Source organism: Podarcis filfolensis (assembly GCF_964270895.1).
Source record: "Podarcis filfolensis genome assembly, chromosome: 3".
Lineage (NCBI taxonomy): Eukaryota > Metazoa > Chordata > Lepidosauria > Squamata > Lacertidae > Podarcis > Podarcis filfolensis.
The window spans coordinates 8,868,737-8,884,948 of record NC_139606.1 but is presented as its reverse complement, the minus strand read 5'-3'; the positions used below and the strand labels follow the sequence as shown (position 1 = coordinate 8,884,948).

The window sequence follows — 16,212 nt, the reverse complement described above, 5'->3', positions numbered from 1 at the left end:
CTGAGGTTTTTTATTATCTGAATACATTTTTTAAAAAAATTAATGTGCTAAGGTGGAAAATATATCTGTATAGCATCTCTCCAGCCACAATATGAGTTGCAGACAGTGATCTTACGGACTTTGTTTCCCTTTAAAGCTATCCTGAATGGAACCCTGAAAGTGATTCTGGACCTGGAATGTAAGTAAAAACTACCAAGTAGAAGGAAACAAGTTTACAGCTTCTCTCAATACCATGATACAGATGAGCTCTGGAGCTAGTTGAGTAGTTTCCTAGTATAGTACTGAGGTTCAGTGCTAGGTTGATTAGAAAACGATCTACTTAGCTTGAACCTGAGCAGTACAGTGGGGAGTATATTTCCAGAACAGCACACATGGAATGGAAGGGGGATATCATTCCCTCAAGCAAGCTGAAATGCTTGCGCTGGCAAAACAATATTCTACATTGAATTCCACCCTAAGCCACTTAGGTGGCATTCAACTACATTTTACTCATGGTAGACCCATTGAAGGTTTGGTTCCTGGACCTGAGCTTCCCCACCTCCGCCTTAAAGTCTTCATCAACGTGGCATAGTAATGCCAGCACCTTGCAAAATTTGAAAGATTGCAGCATTTTCCATCTGAGCAGCAGCAGCCATGTATGTGGTTTTCTCCACAAACACACTCCTCAGGAAAATCTGTGGGCAAGCCCCATGAAATCCTCCCTTGACATTTACAGTACACGCCAAGGTTAGACACTCACGAATCAGCTGAGGTGGCTTTTAGGGGGAGAGAGTTGCAACACGCACGTCTTCTCACAGGTCTAATTACCGGCTGTAATGTCATTCACCCTAGAGTTAATTAGCCAGGACACATCCTGTCAAAAATAGATGCTGCTAGATCAAGCGTAATTGTGAATGGCTCGATTTCATTGCCCCGCTGAAAGGCACTGGATCACTTTTTAGTAATCAGAAGAGTTAAAATTTATATTTAATATCAGCTGTTAGAACGTTTCCACACAAACTGCAGATATTTAATATCGCCTGTTAGAACGTTAGAACGTTAGAACGTTTCCACACAAACTGCATGCATGAATATCACTGTCAGAAGTGATGTGTGAATGGATTGGCTACAAGCTTATCTGAAATTTGTGTGAAGAGGCCTGCAGAGTAAATACCCACGGCTATCTGCACATAAAAGTAAACTGTGATGTGGTGGGACTCCGGCTCACCTCCTTTTGACTTTTAGTCTGACATTTTTGCATTTGTATTCAAAAGTAGATTGAAGATTATGTAAATATTTTATTTTATGTGAAGGTTAATGTGGATTCATTTTTGTGTGTGTGAACTTCCAGGGGTGATCCATTTATGTTGCAGTCAACAAATCCTGCCCCGGGAATTCTGGGGCCACCACCACCACCATTTCATCTGGGAGGGCCACCAGCTGGGTCAAGAGGTAATAATATGAAATGCATATTGAAGTGGACTCTTAAACTTGTCGCTCCTGGCTCTATATAGCATGCTTTGCTGGTCAGTAGGGAATTGTGCTGTGCAAATGTCTTAAGATCCAAGTGTCAGGGACAAGCAGGAGTCCAAACAATGGGCATGGAGGCAGGAGGTGGATCTGGGGAAGGCGCCAGTGATTTGCGTGGTTCTATGCCACCCTTGAAGCAGAGGAAAGAGGACAAGGCTGGACAGTCAGAGATGGGGGAAGAGAAAGTGGGGACTATTGGCAAAACCTATTGGTGTTTCGCAACTTTCTGACTAGTTGCAGGACCTAAGCCAGACATAGCAGAGTAAATGCAGAATTCACGAAAGCAATTGGCAACTTGGCTGCAGACAGGATGGACGAATCAGGAAGCAGGAACTTGTAGTTAGGTGTTTATTATATACAATGGACTATTTACAGGAACAGAACAGAACACGGATCTTTAGCTAGCTCTCTCATACACGACTCACAACTCCTACACTCGAACTCTTACTCGTACTAACACACATTCCAGTTAGTAGGCCATTAATCATCACTCCCGTGAGAGAGCTTGACCAATCATGGAGCTGTCTCCGTGCCTCTGTATCACCAGGCAGACTTACTCCTTCACATTGCCTTGGCTGTCGACCAAACCCTAATTAACTCTGTGTGTGTAGCTGCACGTATGCAGATTCCCAACAGGATGTTGCGCAGGCGCATCCTGAGTTGCAGAATAGCATATCGATTGAAGAGACAGACCAAAGAGAGTTGGGCCATTAGACTCCATCCCCTCTCCCACTGTCTCCAAGGACAAAGAGGGACATAAAGCGACAGGAGCGTCTGGAGCTGCCACACAGGAGAAGTCGGTGGTTGCTTGCACCCACTGCATCAGAAGAGAGGGGTTTTTAATGTGCTGATGGAGGCATGCTAGCACTGTTGCTCCAACTGTCCAGATCAGCACAAGTTTGAAGAATTAGCTATTTAGTAGGAATGGTGCATGTAATTCTTGCGCCATAGGAGCTGATGCAATCAAGTGCTTTGCCAGTAAAGAATAAAATTTCCAATAATGTTTCCTCATTGGGGGCTGGGTGTGCTTAGGGCATCAGAAGACAGAAAATGGGAATCTCAAGAAATCCATAGCAGTACTATAAAGCAAACTGTCAAAGAATCACCTGTTGTCATATGAGTCTGGTGACTGACAGATTGGGGAACCCAGCTGTCAAAATGACCCACAAAGGATGGGTCAGTTCTGGATCTCACCTCTGATTGGATTCAGAGCCCTACTGAACTAGGCCACATTTTGTTACTTACATTTTTAAATACACACACACACACGTGTGTGTGTGATCTTGTTCCCAGTGCCTATGCTCTATTCAAGATAACAACACGTATGAAAGAATTTGATGTCATATGTCACAGTGCCAACAATCTTGTGAATTATAATGATTGTTTTTGTTCTCTCCCCCCCCCTTCCCGTTCCCCTTTTCTCTCCCCCAATGTGTTTAAGGGTCTGGAAATGGAAGTATGCAAGGACCAAGGCACCTGCAGAAAGGCAGAGTGGTTAGTATTGACATAGGAACTGCGCTATAAAGACAGATATTTCCATTGTGCCTGTGGTTGTTTTAGACAATAAATATTGTTAATGAGGGTCTGCTTCTCACTTAAGTAGTCAGTTGTGCCCAGGCTGCAATGTGGAAAGAATTCACTTCTATACCACCTCTGTTTGTTACCCAGGTGAGGGACCACCCTTTAAATAAACCACAGAACCAAGGAAACTAATTTCAAGTCCAGCATCCAGGAGGCTCCCAGCTTTATTACAGCTATTGCAATAGGACAGAGCTCAACTCAACACACCAGTTTAAAAAGTCTGCCCCGAGGCACTCCAGAACAAAAGCTTATATATAGTAGTTCAGACACAGCACACAAATAGTCATAAAACATTCTTGGGCACAAAACATCCCCTTTACATACGTTAAGAAAGCTCACAAGTCATTGGATAGTATACACGTATGGCATCTTCCTGCTTTCAGCTCTTTCCCCTTCCCCCGCTATTGTTTTTACCTTAGGATGCCCACAAGTGCCTAGGTCATTTGACCATGTTAGGTTACGGATGTCACACGTTGCTCTGGTAACCAAGCCTGTGTTCAGACCTTGTTTACATTCTCTATCTCACTCTTTCGCCCCTTCTTGTCTCTGAGCCTCTCAGGAAACCTCAAGGAGAGATTGGGTTTGCCAGTGTTAACCAAAACAAGCTTGGAACAACATCCATAATGACCATTTGTGCCACTTTCAGGGTTAGATGGGATTTCTTGCTTATGGCTTAAAGAGCACAGGGATGGTAAGGTATAGCAACACAGGAACTATACATAAAAGGGATGCGAGTGGCGCTGTGGGTTAAACCACAGAGCCTAGGGCTTGCCAGTCAGAAGGTCGGTGGTTCGAATCCCCACAACGGGGTGAGCTTCCGTTGCTCGGTCCCAGCTCCTGCCCACCTAGCAGTTTGAAAACGCTCCAGCAGGAAGGTAAACGGCGTTTCAGTACACTGCTCTGGTTTCGCCAGAAGCGGCTTAGTCATGCTGGCCACATGACCCAGAAAAACTGTCCCACATGACCCAGCTTACCTTTAACTGTACATAAAACTACTCAGTGAAGCATTCCATCTTTCTGATAGGTTCAAGGCAATTACTATTTGAAACTTGGTTAAAATATACACCCTGAGTCTCTGATTCGTATATCAGTGGGATGTTGTCATCATTGTTCTTCCACTAAAAATCACTTTTAAAAACTAGTATGGTGAGGAAAGGAGTTTGGAAAAGGATTCTACCATGTGAGCCTGCAGCCTGTGTTTAACTGCAGCTTGATGTAATGCAACCCAAACAGCTGAGAACATGGTACACGTTAACTGGCTTTGAGACCCTTCTGCCTATTCAAGATCTCAGTGATGGTTTTTCTCAAGTCTCTATTGAAGGCATCCATGCCAACATTTTTTACAATTAAGGCCAAGATCTGCAAGCTTTCTGAGACTGTTTGCTTTCCTGCTAATTAGGTCCCCCACCCATTACTTCATACTCTTCAGACTAATCTGAGATGAAAGGCAATAGTATTCTGTTTTTAAATGTTGGCATTGACTGGTTCATCACAAAATCAGCCAGAAGAGATCATGTTCCAAAATGGGATGGTTATTTTAACATTTACTTAGCTTAACAATTTAATTTATTGAATGCTACTACTTGCCATTAACAGGAAACAAGCAGAGTTGTGCACATCATGGATTTTCAGAGAGGGAAAAACCTGAGATATCAGCTACTGCAACTTGTTGAACCATTTGGAATAATTACAAATCACCTAATCTTGAACAAAATCAATGAAGTAAGTGTTAAAATCATGCAGAAGTGTGTTACAGCATGACATTACTTGGAAAAAAATACTTCAAATGTTGCTCTACTCTACTTTTACAAGCAATTTCCTGAACTGCAGCAATTACGGTGCCTCTGTTCACAATCAGAATTTTAACCAGGAGGAGGAAGTGTATGACCCCAAACTCTCTCTTGTACTTGGGAGCCAAGGCTTTGTGATGTCAAAGTAATTTTCTAGTCTGAATAGTTGCAAGAAGAAACTTTAATATGCAAGACTGAAACTGTTTTAAAGTAGTTTTCAACACCCAGTTGCCTATTCCTGGTGTAAAATCAGATGTTTCAACATTATTTAAAGTATTTGTATCCCATTCTTTATCCAGAAAGGATCCTAGAGTAGCTTGCAAATAACAGTATTATTAAGTGGATGGTGATTGGATTTGCAAAACTTAACCCTGCTTTAGAAATGCTATAGAAAACATACAGTACTTATTGATGCTCCCTTGACAGCTTAAAGGCTACAGTATTTTTGTATTTCATTTTTGCTCATATTTCATTCTTAGGCATAGTTCCTCTTCAAGAGGGACACCAAAATTTATTTATCTTTTACAATTTCAGGCATTCATTGAAATGTCTACTACTGAAGATGCACAAGCTGCAGTAGAGTATTATTCAGCAGCCCCAGCCTTAGTGTTCGGCAAACCTGTGAGAGTCCATTTATCGCAGAAATATAAAAGAATAAAGGTAAAATCAGTTCCATTAATTTTGCGTTTCCACTTGTAACGTACAGACTGCATTCTGTGCTTTAGTTTCTGACATTAAACTAAGGTCTAATTTTATATATATAATGGATTACTGAAATATTCTCTAACCTTCCTAGAAACCAGAAGGGAAGCCTAACCAAAAATTTGAGCCTCCAAAACAAGAACTTGGTCGTGTGATCCATCTCAGCAATCTGCCACATTCAGGATATTCTGACAATGCTGTACTTAAACTAGCTGAGCCCTATGGAAAAATAAAGAATTACATACTGATGAGAATGAAGAGTCAGGTAATTTATACAGTGCTTGCATAACTAGAAACCAGTCCGTAGGTATATTTAGTAAAATGTTGTTTAGTAAAGCATTCTTAAGCATTTTGGTAACAACACAGAAGAAAAATAGGTGCTTACATGAAACACTGAAACTAAGGCTTACAACATCTCTTCCATGGAGAGATGGGCATGTGCTCCCCACAAATAGATGTTGAGTAGATTCCTGTAAAAGATGTTTCATACCTATGTGTGAATACAGGAGGCGAAAGTGCCAAGGGCATTAGGCAAGATTGGGGGTGGAAAATGGAAGCTGGGCCAGCACATGTCTACTTGTTTCTCCACAGCTCATCTTTATAGCCTCATTTTGGTACATGACACCACTATATTGTGAGTTTCATTGCGAGTTCCATTGGCTGATAGAGTAGAAAGCATTTAGGCATCCCTCTTCAAGAGTTTGAGGCAAAAAGCAAGCTCATCAACTCTATCCTTCCACCAGCGGGGTTTCTGGAATTTTAGTGATTTACCTAGGTTTAACTTTGTAGGAGAATCCTATTGAAATATTGGACCCTGAAATCTCTTTACTCTCATCCATAGGCATTCATAGAAATGGAGACCAGAGAAGATGCTGAAGCAATGATGGAGCACTGCTCCAACAAAGCTCTTTGGTTCCAGGGAAGATGTGTGAAAGTTGATTTGTCTGAAAAATACAAGAAACTAGTACTAAGGGTAGGTACCGTGTGTTGGAGTAAGTTTTCATTTTGAGTATTTGTTCAGTAAGTAATGTTGTAATACGGAATGTGATACTCCACACTAGTCCTATGCAGAGTAGACCCATTGAATAGACACTAACTTAGGTTCATTAATTTAAGTGGCCCATATTCAAATAACTTGGTGTGCTAGTGGAAGCCAACACAAAGGGGTTTCCCTCCCCCCCCCACTCTCTTCCTTCAGATCTGGTCTGCAGTGTTATGAGAGAAGGGGGCAGTCATTCCACGTGACAAATGGAAATGCTTGCCCCGACTGAACAATCAGGAGACATTGACATTTTCTACTCTGAGTAGGAATTGGTTGAAAACAACCAAAGTGTTTAATGTTTCCTTAATAGTTAGTGTAAAAGCCTCTGACTAGTGTTGCTGCCACTTGCCTAGGGATCTGGAGATAGCTGAAGAATCCAAGACTGATTCAAGCCAGAGCCAGTGGTGATACATTTGGAAAAATGCTTTTTTTAAAAAAAAAATGTTTTATATGAATTTCAACTGTTGTGCTGAATGTTCTTGGTAACGGTGATTATACAACTTTTCTGCTCATACGAAATGCAATTTTTCCTGTTCCTTTAGCTCATAGACAGAGAGACATAATTCCACATCCTGTACATCTGGCATCCACATGGTTGCCGCTTATAGTTAATAAGAATAGGGAGAAGCCCCATCCTGAATACTGTGGTGCATATAAGAAAATAACTGAAGTCTTGCAGTTTGTGGCAGTTCTTACTTCAGCTGTGTTTTCATATGCCTTGAAGACTGGAACCATTTTCACTTGAATAGCTGTGCACAGCTCCTAATACAGAAATCCACAAAGACCTTTATAAAGAGTTGGAGGGGATCCTGAGGATCATCTAGTCCAGGCATCCCTGACCACTGGTCCTGTTAGCTAGGAATGATGGGAGTTGTAGTCTCAAAACATCTGGAGGGCCGAGTTTGGGGGTGCCTGATCTAGTCCAACCCCTTGCAATGCAGGAATACGCAGCTGTCCCTTACAGGGATCAAACCTGCAACCCTTGTTGTTATCAGCACTGTGCTGTAACCAACTGACATCATTATTCTTCTTACAGATTCCCAACAAAGGAATAGATCTGCTGAAGAAAGATAAACCAAGGTAATAATCTTTCTGGTAGCTTGAGTTTGTCTAAAAATACAGAAAGGAAATGGGTAAGCAAGATTTCCCCCTTTCTTTTTATAGAAAAAGAGGTCTTTCTCCAGATAGCAAAGACTCTGGAAGTGAGAAAAAATGTAAGACTGAAGAGAATGAGAAAATGGAAAGCAATAGCACTGAAGATAAGGAAGAGAAGAGAGATGAGGCAGAGACAAAGGAAAATGATCAGGCAGACCAGGAGGAACCAAGTTTACTCCTTGAATCTGAAGATGAACTATTAGTGGACGAGGAGGAAGCAGCAGCATTACTAGAGAGTGGGAGCTCAGCGGCAGATGATACGGATGTAGCTAACCTGGGTGATGTGGCTTCTGAACAAAAGGAGGCAGCTGGTGATGATGGTACTGCAAAACCTGAAGAAAATGCTACAGCTACGGCAAAAAAACTCAAAAAGGTAAAGAGAAAACTATCATTTGGAAGAAGTTTGTGCTTCACCATGAGATTATTTCTTGCCACAAAACACTTTCCACCTTTTGAGAAAAGGTGCTCCTCATAACGTGGTATCTTAATAAGGGTTTCAGAAAGGAAGGTTCTTGTGTAGTCTGTGTGCATACACCCCATAGCTGTTTTGGGTGGTATAGATGACTGTAGTCTGCAGCAGTATCCTGTCCTGTAAATAGTCTCATTTTATTACTTACTCTTGAGACCATGTGCAAGTCCCTAGCTTGCTTCATCTCTGATCGTGAAACAAAGATACGTAGTGACAAACTGCACATCTGCAAGGTACGCAAATGAATTACAAACCGAAACTTTGCAAGTCACAAGTTTAGGAGGGAGGCAACCCTGCCCTAGGGATCTGGAGAGAACTCTTTCACCAGTGCAAGCAAATAAATAAGCAGTATTTGTTGAAGAAAAGTGCCAGATTCCTAGTGCTAACCTTCGCCACAGGAACATTTTCCTTGTGGGAGTTTGTTTCCTTCTTGTGCTCCTTGCCCATTCCCGTTGCTTGCAAAGTGGGGAGATACCGAGCCCTGACCCAGTTTTGCGCTGTGGCTGGGGGTAAACTGTGGCCATTGGTGTATAGTCTTTTGTACCCCAGCGCTCCAAAAGTCATCTCTTTTGAGGAGCACTTCCTAGAGAGGGAAATAAAAGTGGGTGTTTGCATGTGATGGAATTACCCTATTGGACTTCAGTGTGTACTTTAAATGAGATCGCTTGATTTGAGAAAAGCCATATCTAATGTAATAAATAAAAATAAATTGTCTCAATAGCGACATGTAGGTGGATTTCCAAGGAGCATGGAAGGCTTTGTGACTCTAGATGAAGTTGGTGATGAAGAAGATTTAGATCACCAAAAACGTAAATCTGGTATTACATCTGCTGTAAAAACTGAGGGCAGCATAACAGAAGGTCAGACTGTAAACACAGAAGAAGGGCAGCAAGAAAACGAGGCACTGGAAAATGGTGCTCAAAATGAGAATTTGAAGTCAGAATCATCCGAGGTGACAGACGGCACAGTGTCGGAAGAACAAGATAAAATAGAAAACACAGAAGGGCAAGAAAGTAAGACTGCCCATGACGCACAGGCCACTCCGGATGAAAATAGGATTGGACCGTATCAGCCAAGTGTTCCTGTTGGTAAGAATGCTTCAACCTCCTCTAATGTAACGTGTGTTGTAAATGGACCACAAGAAAGAGACTTCCTTTCCTAAAGAGGTATTAGCTTAGAATTTGCCAGTCAGTTCAGGCTCAATCATCAAGACCTTATGGGCACAAACTGTTAAATTACTAAATAGAATACAACACATGTGCACATCATGCCAAGCCATAGTTTAGTATGATGTAATTAAACTGAAGAGACGCAGGTGGCGCTGTGGTCTAAACCACTGAGCCTAGGGCTTGCCAATCGGAAGCATGGCTTGTCAGAGGTGACAATTTTTTTAGCTCTCCTACCCCACTAACGGGACACAGGTGGCGCTGTGGGTTAAACCGCAGAGCCTAGGACTTGCTGATCAGAAGGTTGGCAGTTCGAATCCCCGCGACGGGGTGAGCTCCCGTTGCTCAGTCCCAGCTCCTGCCCACCTAGCAGTTCGAAAGCACGTCAAAGTACAAGTAGATAAATAGGTACTGCTCCAGCAGGAAGGTAAACGGCGTTTCAGTGCACTGCTCTGGTTTTGCCAGAAGCGGCTTAGTCATACTGGCCACATGACCCGGAAAAACTGTCTGCGGACAAACGTCGGCTCCCTTGGCCTGTAAAGCAAGATAAGTGCTGCAACCCCGGAGTCGTTCACGATTGGACTTAACTGTCAGGGGTCCTTTACCTTTTAATTAAACTGCAGTCAGCCTTAAAGCGCACACACAGCTAGAAGTTCAGAAGTTTAGCTTAACTGCAGTTCAATGAATGTAAATAAGTTGTGGTTTTATGTTGTGAATCATCCTGAGACCTACAGGTATTGGGCACTATGCAAATTACATAAATATAAAGCTAACTTACTATGGTTATTTTTGTTTTCAGAGTGACTAGCTTCATGTAAACCCTAGTCAATGTTAACCACAGTTTGTCAGTACAAACAACAAACTTCTTCCAAACTCTCCTGATTGCGTTGGAAGAGAAGAAGGGAGTGTATGTTCTGAGACTGTCGGACTCGGTCGTATTCCATTTATTTCACGTTAAATAACAGTTCTGTGAGGTGTGAACCAAACCATTTTATTTAAGAGCATTTTAAAGGCAAGGATGCATGTGTAGCCAGTATAAAACTACTGATTTACAGATCACCTATTCAGTACAGAGGGAACTTAGGGACTCTCTTTCTGGCCCTTCTGTTCTGGATCAGATGTTCTGGATCAGATTTGCAATTATGTGCATGTTTCTATTTAGGTGTGAGCTTTGTGGTGCCCCGAACTGGATTTTACTGCAAGTTGTGTTCCTTGTTCTACACCAATGAAGATGCTGCAAAAAAGGTCCACTGCAGCAGCCTTGCACATTATCAAAAGTTGAAGGTAAGGTAGAATTCCTCACCTTCATGCAGCTATTGGAAGAAGCTTAACAAAAACCTGAGGATAAGTAGCTCTTTGTTAAGGCTCTGGTTTATTTTAAATGGCAAATTTAATCTCAATTTATTCTACACCACCTAGTTCAGAAGCTCATGCATACGCCATGTCATAGGCAATCCAGCCCAAATTGGAGCTTGGACATTCCATTGTAATCCAAGTATAGTGACTGGATTATGCCCAATGTACCATATTTTTTGCACCATAGGGCGCACCTAGTTTTGGGAGGCGGAAAACAAGAAAAAATTATTCTGAACCCCAGAAGCCAGAACAGCAAGAGGGATCTGGCTTCTGGGATACCGTGTGGCTGTTCTGGCTTCTGGGGTAACCGCGCCAAGCCTCTTCAGGGCAGCGGGATGAAGGCTCTCCCTGCCCAAAGAGGCTGCGCAGGGCTAAAGCAGAAGCCAGGACAGACGCGTCGCTGAAGGGGCACTGCGCCTTCTCTCTCTCTCTGCGCAGCGCCTCTCCTTCACAGGAGAGGCGCTGCGCAGAGAGGGAGAAGGCGCAGCGCCCTTCAGCGAAGCGGGAGGAGGAACAGAAGGAGAACCTTCTGTTCCTCTTCTGGCTTCCAGGACAGGCGCGTCGCGGCAAAGCCAAGGAGCCTGCATTCGCTCCATAGGACACACACACATTTCCCCTTCATTTTTGGAGGGGAAAAGTGCGTCCTATAGAGCGAAAAATACGGTACACATCAGCCTTAGTACTTGATTTACCATGAGATGCAGCAAGCTTAAATTTGAAAAAATTATGGAATGTTGCTAATGATGCCATTGCAACACGATCCAGGCAACAGAAACAAATTACAATTCAATCCTCCCTTGTTTGTTTATTTGTTACAGAAACACATGGAGAAGGCTGAAGACAAGAAACAGAAAAAAGAGACTTAAATGCAAAAAAAGAGGTTTGCCAGTTTAAGGAAAAAATGGTTTTATTTTCAACGTTAATCTCAATACAGTAAAATTGGGGAAACGCTATACTACTTAGATTTTAGTGGAATAAAATAGAAGTATAATTCTGTTAGTGTGTTTAATGTTACAGCAAAATCTGCATTGTCAAAAACGATCTTTTTAAAAAAAATATGGGAATGACAATACAGCTTTTTGTGCTGATTGATGCTTGAAGCTACCAAGGAAATGTACAGCATTCTGAAGATTTAAGAAAGGATTTCATCAGCGTTAATATTTTCAGGCTTCAAAGAACATCCCTTTAAAACGTTGGTTCTGTTCAGTTCAATATAAGCAGTTAGCTTTTTCCCTCCTCTGGAACATTCCAGTCTATGTCCAGCTGACTTTCATGATTTCATTTCACTTTTGAGAATCTTTACTAATTTTTTGTGACTTTTTAAAAAGTGGAAATGCTTTATTTTAGTCTCGGTGTGTTTGGTAGTGAATAGAAAAAACTGATAGTCAGCTTTTAAAATGCTGTGTTTCTTCTGCTTGCGCAGAAAGTAAATTCTTCTTCTTCTGACCAGTATTATTTTTCTTGCTTGCAACTTGAATTTAGTACTTTTCATACATCTCAAGTATAAGCAAAAGCAGCATTTGAACCATAAATTGTAAATAGTTACCTTTTTATGTTTGTATTTCAATTCTGATCCTAGACCAGTTACTAAGGTGTCACTGAAATTGGTGGGACTTGCTTCAAAGTAACAAGTTTACCTCTTCACATTTGGTTTTATCTTAGAACTGTGCTCTTGATGTACCTTCGTGTGGCTGATGTGATTGGGAGCTTGCGTGTATAATCTGTTTTCATGTAGTTCTATTAATGATTTTAACAGCTTACATATATGTCAATTCAGGTTGTTATAGTGTCAAACCAATAAACCAAACCAGCCATGAGGGTTTTTTTGTGTGTATATGTGACTCTCTATAGCCAGTTTTCTTTTATACAGACAACCAGATCATCTGTCATGCTCTTTGCCCACTCAGCTTTTCCACTAAAGGTCAACCAGCCAGCTACACTGGTATTAAAGGTTCTGATTTTAAACCTCACAGCATGACCTCCACTTCCATGAAATTTCCATAATTTATAGTTTGTGTTAACTGTCTGAACAGCATGTGGTATAGCTGGTCTTTACTGTACTTAGGCTAGAAATTCAACAGCACACATTCCAAAAGAGCTTGTTTAGTGTAATCAGCTGAATTTGTATGTTTAGCTCTGGAGCTAGTATGTGAAACCTTTATTCACAAGGGCAATAAACTCCCCAGTATTTGTCAATAAAAAAATTCATGACTGTAATAATTTGTTTGCATGGAATGGAAGGATCTCTCTGCAATACCAATGCTAAAACATTCAGTTTTGCAAACTTCGTGCATAGAATAACTAAGCCATTTTCAGAAAACATGGAATGTGTAGGTATCTGCATACAGTGGTACCTTGGGTTAAGTACTTAATTCGTTCTGGAGGTCTCTTCTTAACCTGAAACTGTTCTTAGCCTGAAGCACCACTTTAGCTAATGGGGCCTCCCGCTGCTGCTGGGTCGCCGGAGCACAATTTCTGTTCTCATCCTGAAGCAAAGTTCTTAACCCGAGGTAATATTTCTGGGTTAGCGGAGTCTGTAACCTGAAGCGTATGTAACCTGAAGTGTATGTAACCTGATGCGTATGTAACTCGAGGTACCACTGTAGTTGAAATCTGCCAATAGTTGACTTCACACAATTCAGAATAACTTCTAAGGTTAGTGCCATTATTTACATAATATGGAAGCATTATGAAAACTAGGTGTTGAAATTCCCATTAATATAGTTATAGACCCCCTAGCTCTGATTAGTCTTGTTTAGCCATAGCTAAAGGTAGGGCAGGAAGCAGACAGAACTGTGGAGACTGAGGTGAGGGGTGAAGAAAGCTGATGTTCTGGAAAAGGTTTGAAGGAAACAGCCCAAGAAAAAGGAAATTCTAGTGGAATGTGAGTGGTAAGAGGCAGCAAGCAGAGGAGGAAAGGAAGAGAAACACGAGAGACTTAAGATGAAGAGCTAGGTGAAAATGTGGGGCAGCAACAGTTTGGAAGTTAGGACAAATACCATCACCACCATGTGGGTGGTCTTTAGCCAAAAGAGAGTGAGGTGGTGACAGAGAGGATTGGGAAAGGGAAATTTTTGGAACTCGTGGCAAAGCTGAGTCATTGAAACTCTTCTTTGCCTGTTCTCCTAAAGCTGGTCTATCACAAAAACTTGGTATGTACTCTCATCACAGGCTGAGCATCTCTGAGATCCAAGAAGATTGTCAGCTTGTTCTGTGGTTGAGTGAGCCAGCTCACCTTCAGCTGTCAACATCACTGGACATACACAACAAAATTAAATGAACATTTAAATACAGGTCCATTGTGCTAGAGGGGATGGGATGGAATTGCCCCTTGATACAGGATTTTTTTTCCTGCCAACCTAGCAGTTTGAAAGCACGTCAAAGTGCAAGTAGATAAATAGGTACCACTCCAGCGGGAAGGTAAACGGCGTTTCCGTGCATTGCTCTGGTTCGCCAGAAGTGGCTTAGTCATGCTGGCCACATGACCCGGAAGCTGTACGCCGGCTCCCTCGGCCAGTAAAGCAAGATGAGTGCCGCAACCTCAGAGTCAGTCACGACTGGACCTAATGGTTACCCTTTTTTTACAGGACTTTTTGATATGAATGTTGCACACAAGCCAAACACTCCAACCAAACCCACTGATGATACTATTACTGATTTTTGATGGAGTGGGGTGTATTTTTGTAAAGAACTACAATCTTTCTTGTGGCAGTAAGAATAACTATTACAAAATATTGGAAACTTGTAAAACCATGAGGATCTAATGAAGAACTGGCATAAACAGGTGTAGTTAGTTGCCTTAATGGAAAATCCAGCTCAAGTCAGGACACAAAAAAAATACAATTTTAGCTGCATTTGCTGAACAGTGGTTCTGCTTCATCTCATAATGTGCTGCTTGGTTTTTCGGGCATATATCAGTATGCTGGAGGATAGACATCTACCAAGGTTTGCCTGGGACCGTTTTGAGGGAGATATTGACTCATCCCTGGTGAATCACTAACCCAGGGTTACCACCATTTACACTTTGCCTCTATATTTAAGGTGTTTTCAAGAAACCTGTTCCAAAAGCTGCATACACACCAAAAGACTTGTGGCACCTTTTAAGACTAACTATAAGCTTTATGGTATAAGCTTTTGTGGCACTGCAGCCCACTGTCAGTTGGCAGGTCTGATGGTAGAGCATGAAACTTAATCTCAGTGTCAGGAGTTCAAGCCCCACAATGGGCAAAAGATTCCTGCATTTCAGAGGTTGGACTTGTGATAGGAATTTTATGGTCTTAGATATATAGCAACGTTCATAACCACACGTACATAGATCAGCACAGGAAAGCCAACCTGGAACCATTTTGATTCCTAAACTGAGCAAATGTTTCTCTGCATGGTCAAAATGGAAAAGCCTCCCCATTGTCTCTTCCTTCACAAATCCTGTCTTACTCTGTGTTTGAATAAGGGTGTGAGCCTTATCATTACAAAAGACTGCCCAGGCTCCCCAAGAAATCCAATCAAGTAACCTGCCAAACAGGAAATAAACAAAGCGACAGGAGAAAACAACATGCAAATGTTCTGTTTTAGACCGCCTTATCTGAGGGGTAGTCTTAGGTTACACCCCTTCTGTGATGAATGCATAATGTTTCTGGGGGTGGTCTTGATCTAGAGGATGGGAATTTCAAAAGTCTTTATAAGCCCTTGCACAGCATTTTTGGGGGTCCTCTTCCTCTCCTGCGTCTGAGGGGAGTACGCTGTTGCAACAGATCAATAAAGATCAAGCTTACTAGCTGCTTTGCTTCTCAATATTCTCTGGTTGGCCTCTGTTATTTTCTCCTACCAATAGGGAACCTATGTAAGGACTCTATATAGGCTCTTGGATACCCCATAAGGGAAAAGGGCATATTTTTATTTACAACAGACTAGATGACCCTCTGGATCCCTTCCAACTCTACAATTCTATGATGAATATTTTCTGCAGTGCATGCCAACTGAGATTTCAACATGCATCTGATGAAGCAGGGTTTTAATTAATGAGAGCTTATGTCACAACACTTTTGCTAGTCTTTAAGCGGCAGCAAGAGTTTTTTTGCTGTAGCAAAACCAACACGGCTTCTCACCTGCCTGGGAAAATGATAGAGAATGCAGTGTAACTTTCTTTTTAGATGTGGGGGAGAGGTGTGTAGGTAAAGGGGGGTGCAAAAACTGGTGACGTGTCTTGACATTTCTACACAAAGCTCAGATGCATGCAGAGATGCTACTGCTGAGAATGAACATTGCTGCTGGCAACAACCCAGTCACCTGCACTGTGCTAAATTGCACACTTTTTATCAGGCAAAGCAGATCTGTTGAATGTCATTTTAAGCAGGATGCCTAAAATTTGTTGTTGTTTAGTCGTGTCCGACTCTTCGTGACCCCATGGACCAAAGCACGCCAGGCACTCCTGTCTTCCACTGC

General features: G+C 42.0%; 1 protein-coding gene and 1 long non-coding RNA gene across 4 annotated transcripts in view; one reads left to right on the top strand and one right to left on the bottom strand.

The window, feature by feature from the left end:
- The window catches only part of MATR3 (matrin 3), a 30,540-nt gene extending 17,953 nt beyond the window's left edge, over nucleotides 1–12,587 (top strand). For 2 of the 3 annotated variants that reach the window (XM_083606449.1, XM_083606448.1), the window contains 12 exons: nucleotides 137–178; nucleotides 1,331–1,431; nucleotides 2,951–3,003; nucleotides 4,687–4,812; nucleotides 5,415–5,540; nucleotides 5,677–5,847; nucleotides 6,424–6,555; nucleotides 7,661–7,704; nucleotides 7,789–8,152; nucleotides 8,970–9,336; nucleotides 10,577–10,698; nucleotides 11,589–12,587. In XM_083606449.1, the coding sequence (XP_083462575.1) occupies nucleotides 137–178; nucleotides 1,331–1,431; nucleotides 2,951–3,003; nucleotides 4,687–4,812; nucleotides 5,415–5,540; nucleotides 5,677–5,847; nucleotides 6,424–6,555; nucleotides 7,661–7,704; nucleotides 7,789–8,152; nucleotides 8,970–9,336; nucleotides 10,577–10,698; nucleotides 11,589–11,636 (1,696 nt within the window). In that variant the 3' untranslated portion in view covers nucleotides 11,637–12,587. The remainder of the gene's footprint in view (nucleotides 1–136; nucleotides 179–1,330; nucleotides 1,432–2,950; nucleotides 3,004–4,686; nucleotides 4,813–5,414; nucleotides 5,541–5,676; nucleotides 5,848–6,423; nucleotides 6,556–7,660; nucleotides 7,705–7,788; nucleotides 8,153–8,969; nucleotides 9,337–10,576; nucleotides 10,699–11,588) is intronic. The other variant, XM_083606447.1, reaches the window with a different exon arrangement.
- Nucleotides 11,823–13,500, bottom strand: LOC310759553. Its single transcript, XR_014546406.1, has 2 exons — nucleotides 13,369–13,500; nucleotides 11,823–13,108 (listed from the first exon to the last, which is right to left on the bottom strand). It is a non-coding gene; the product is annotated as an uncharacterized lncRNA (long non-coding RNA).
- Between the last annotated feature and the right edge of the window lie 2,712 nt (nucleotides 13,501–16,212).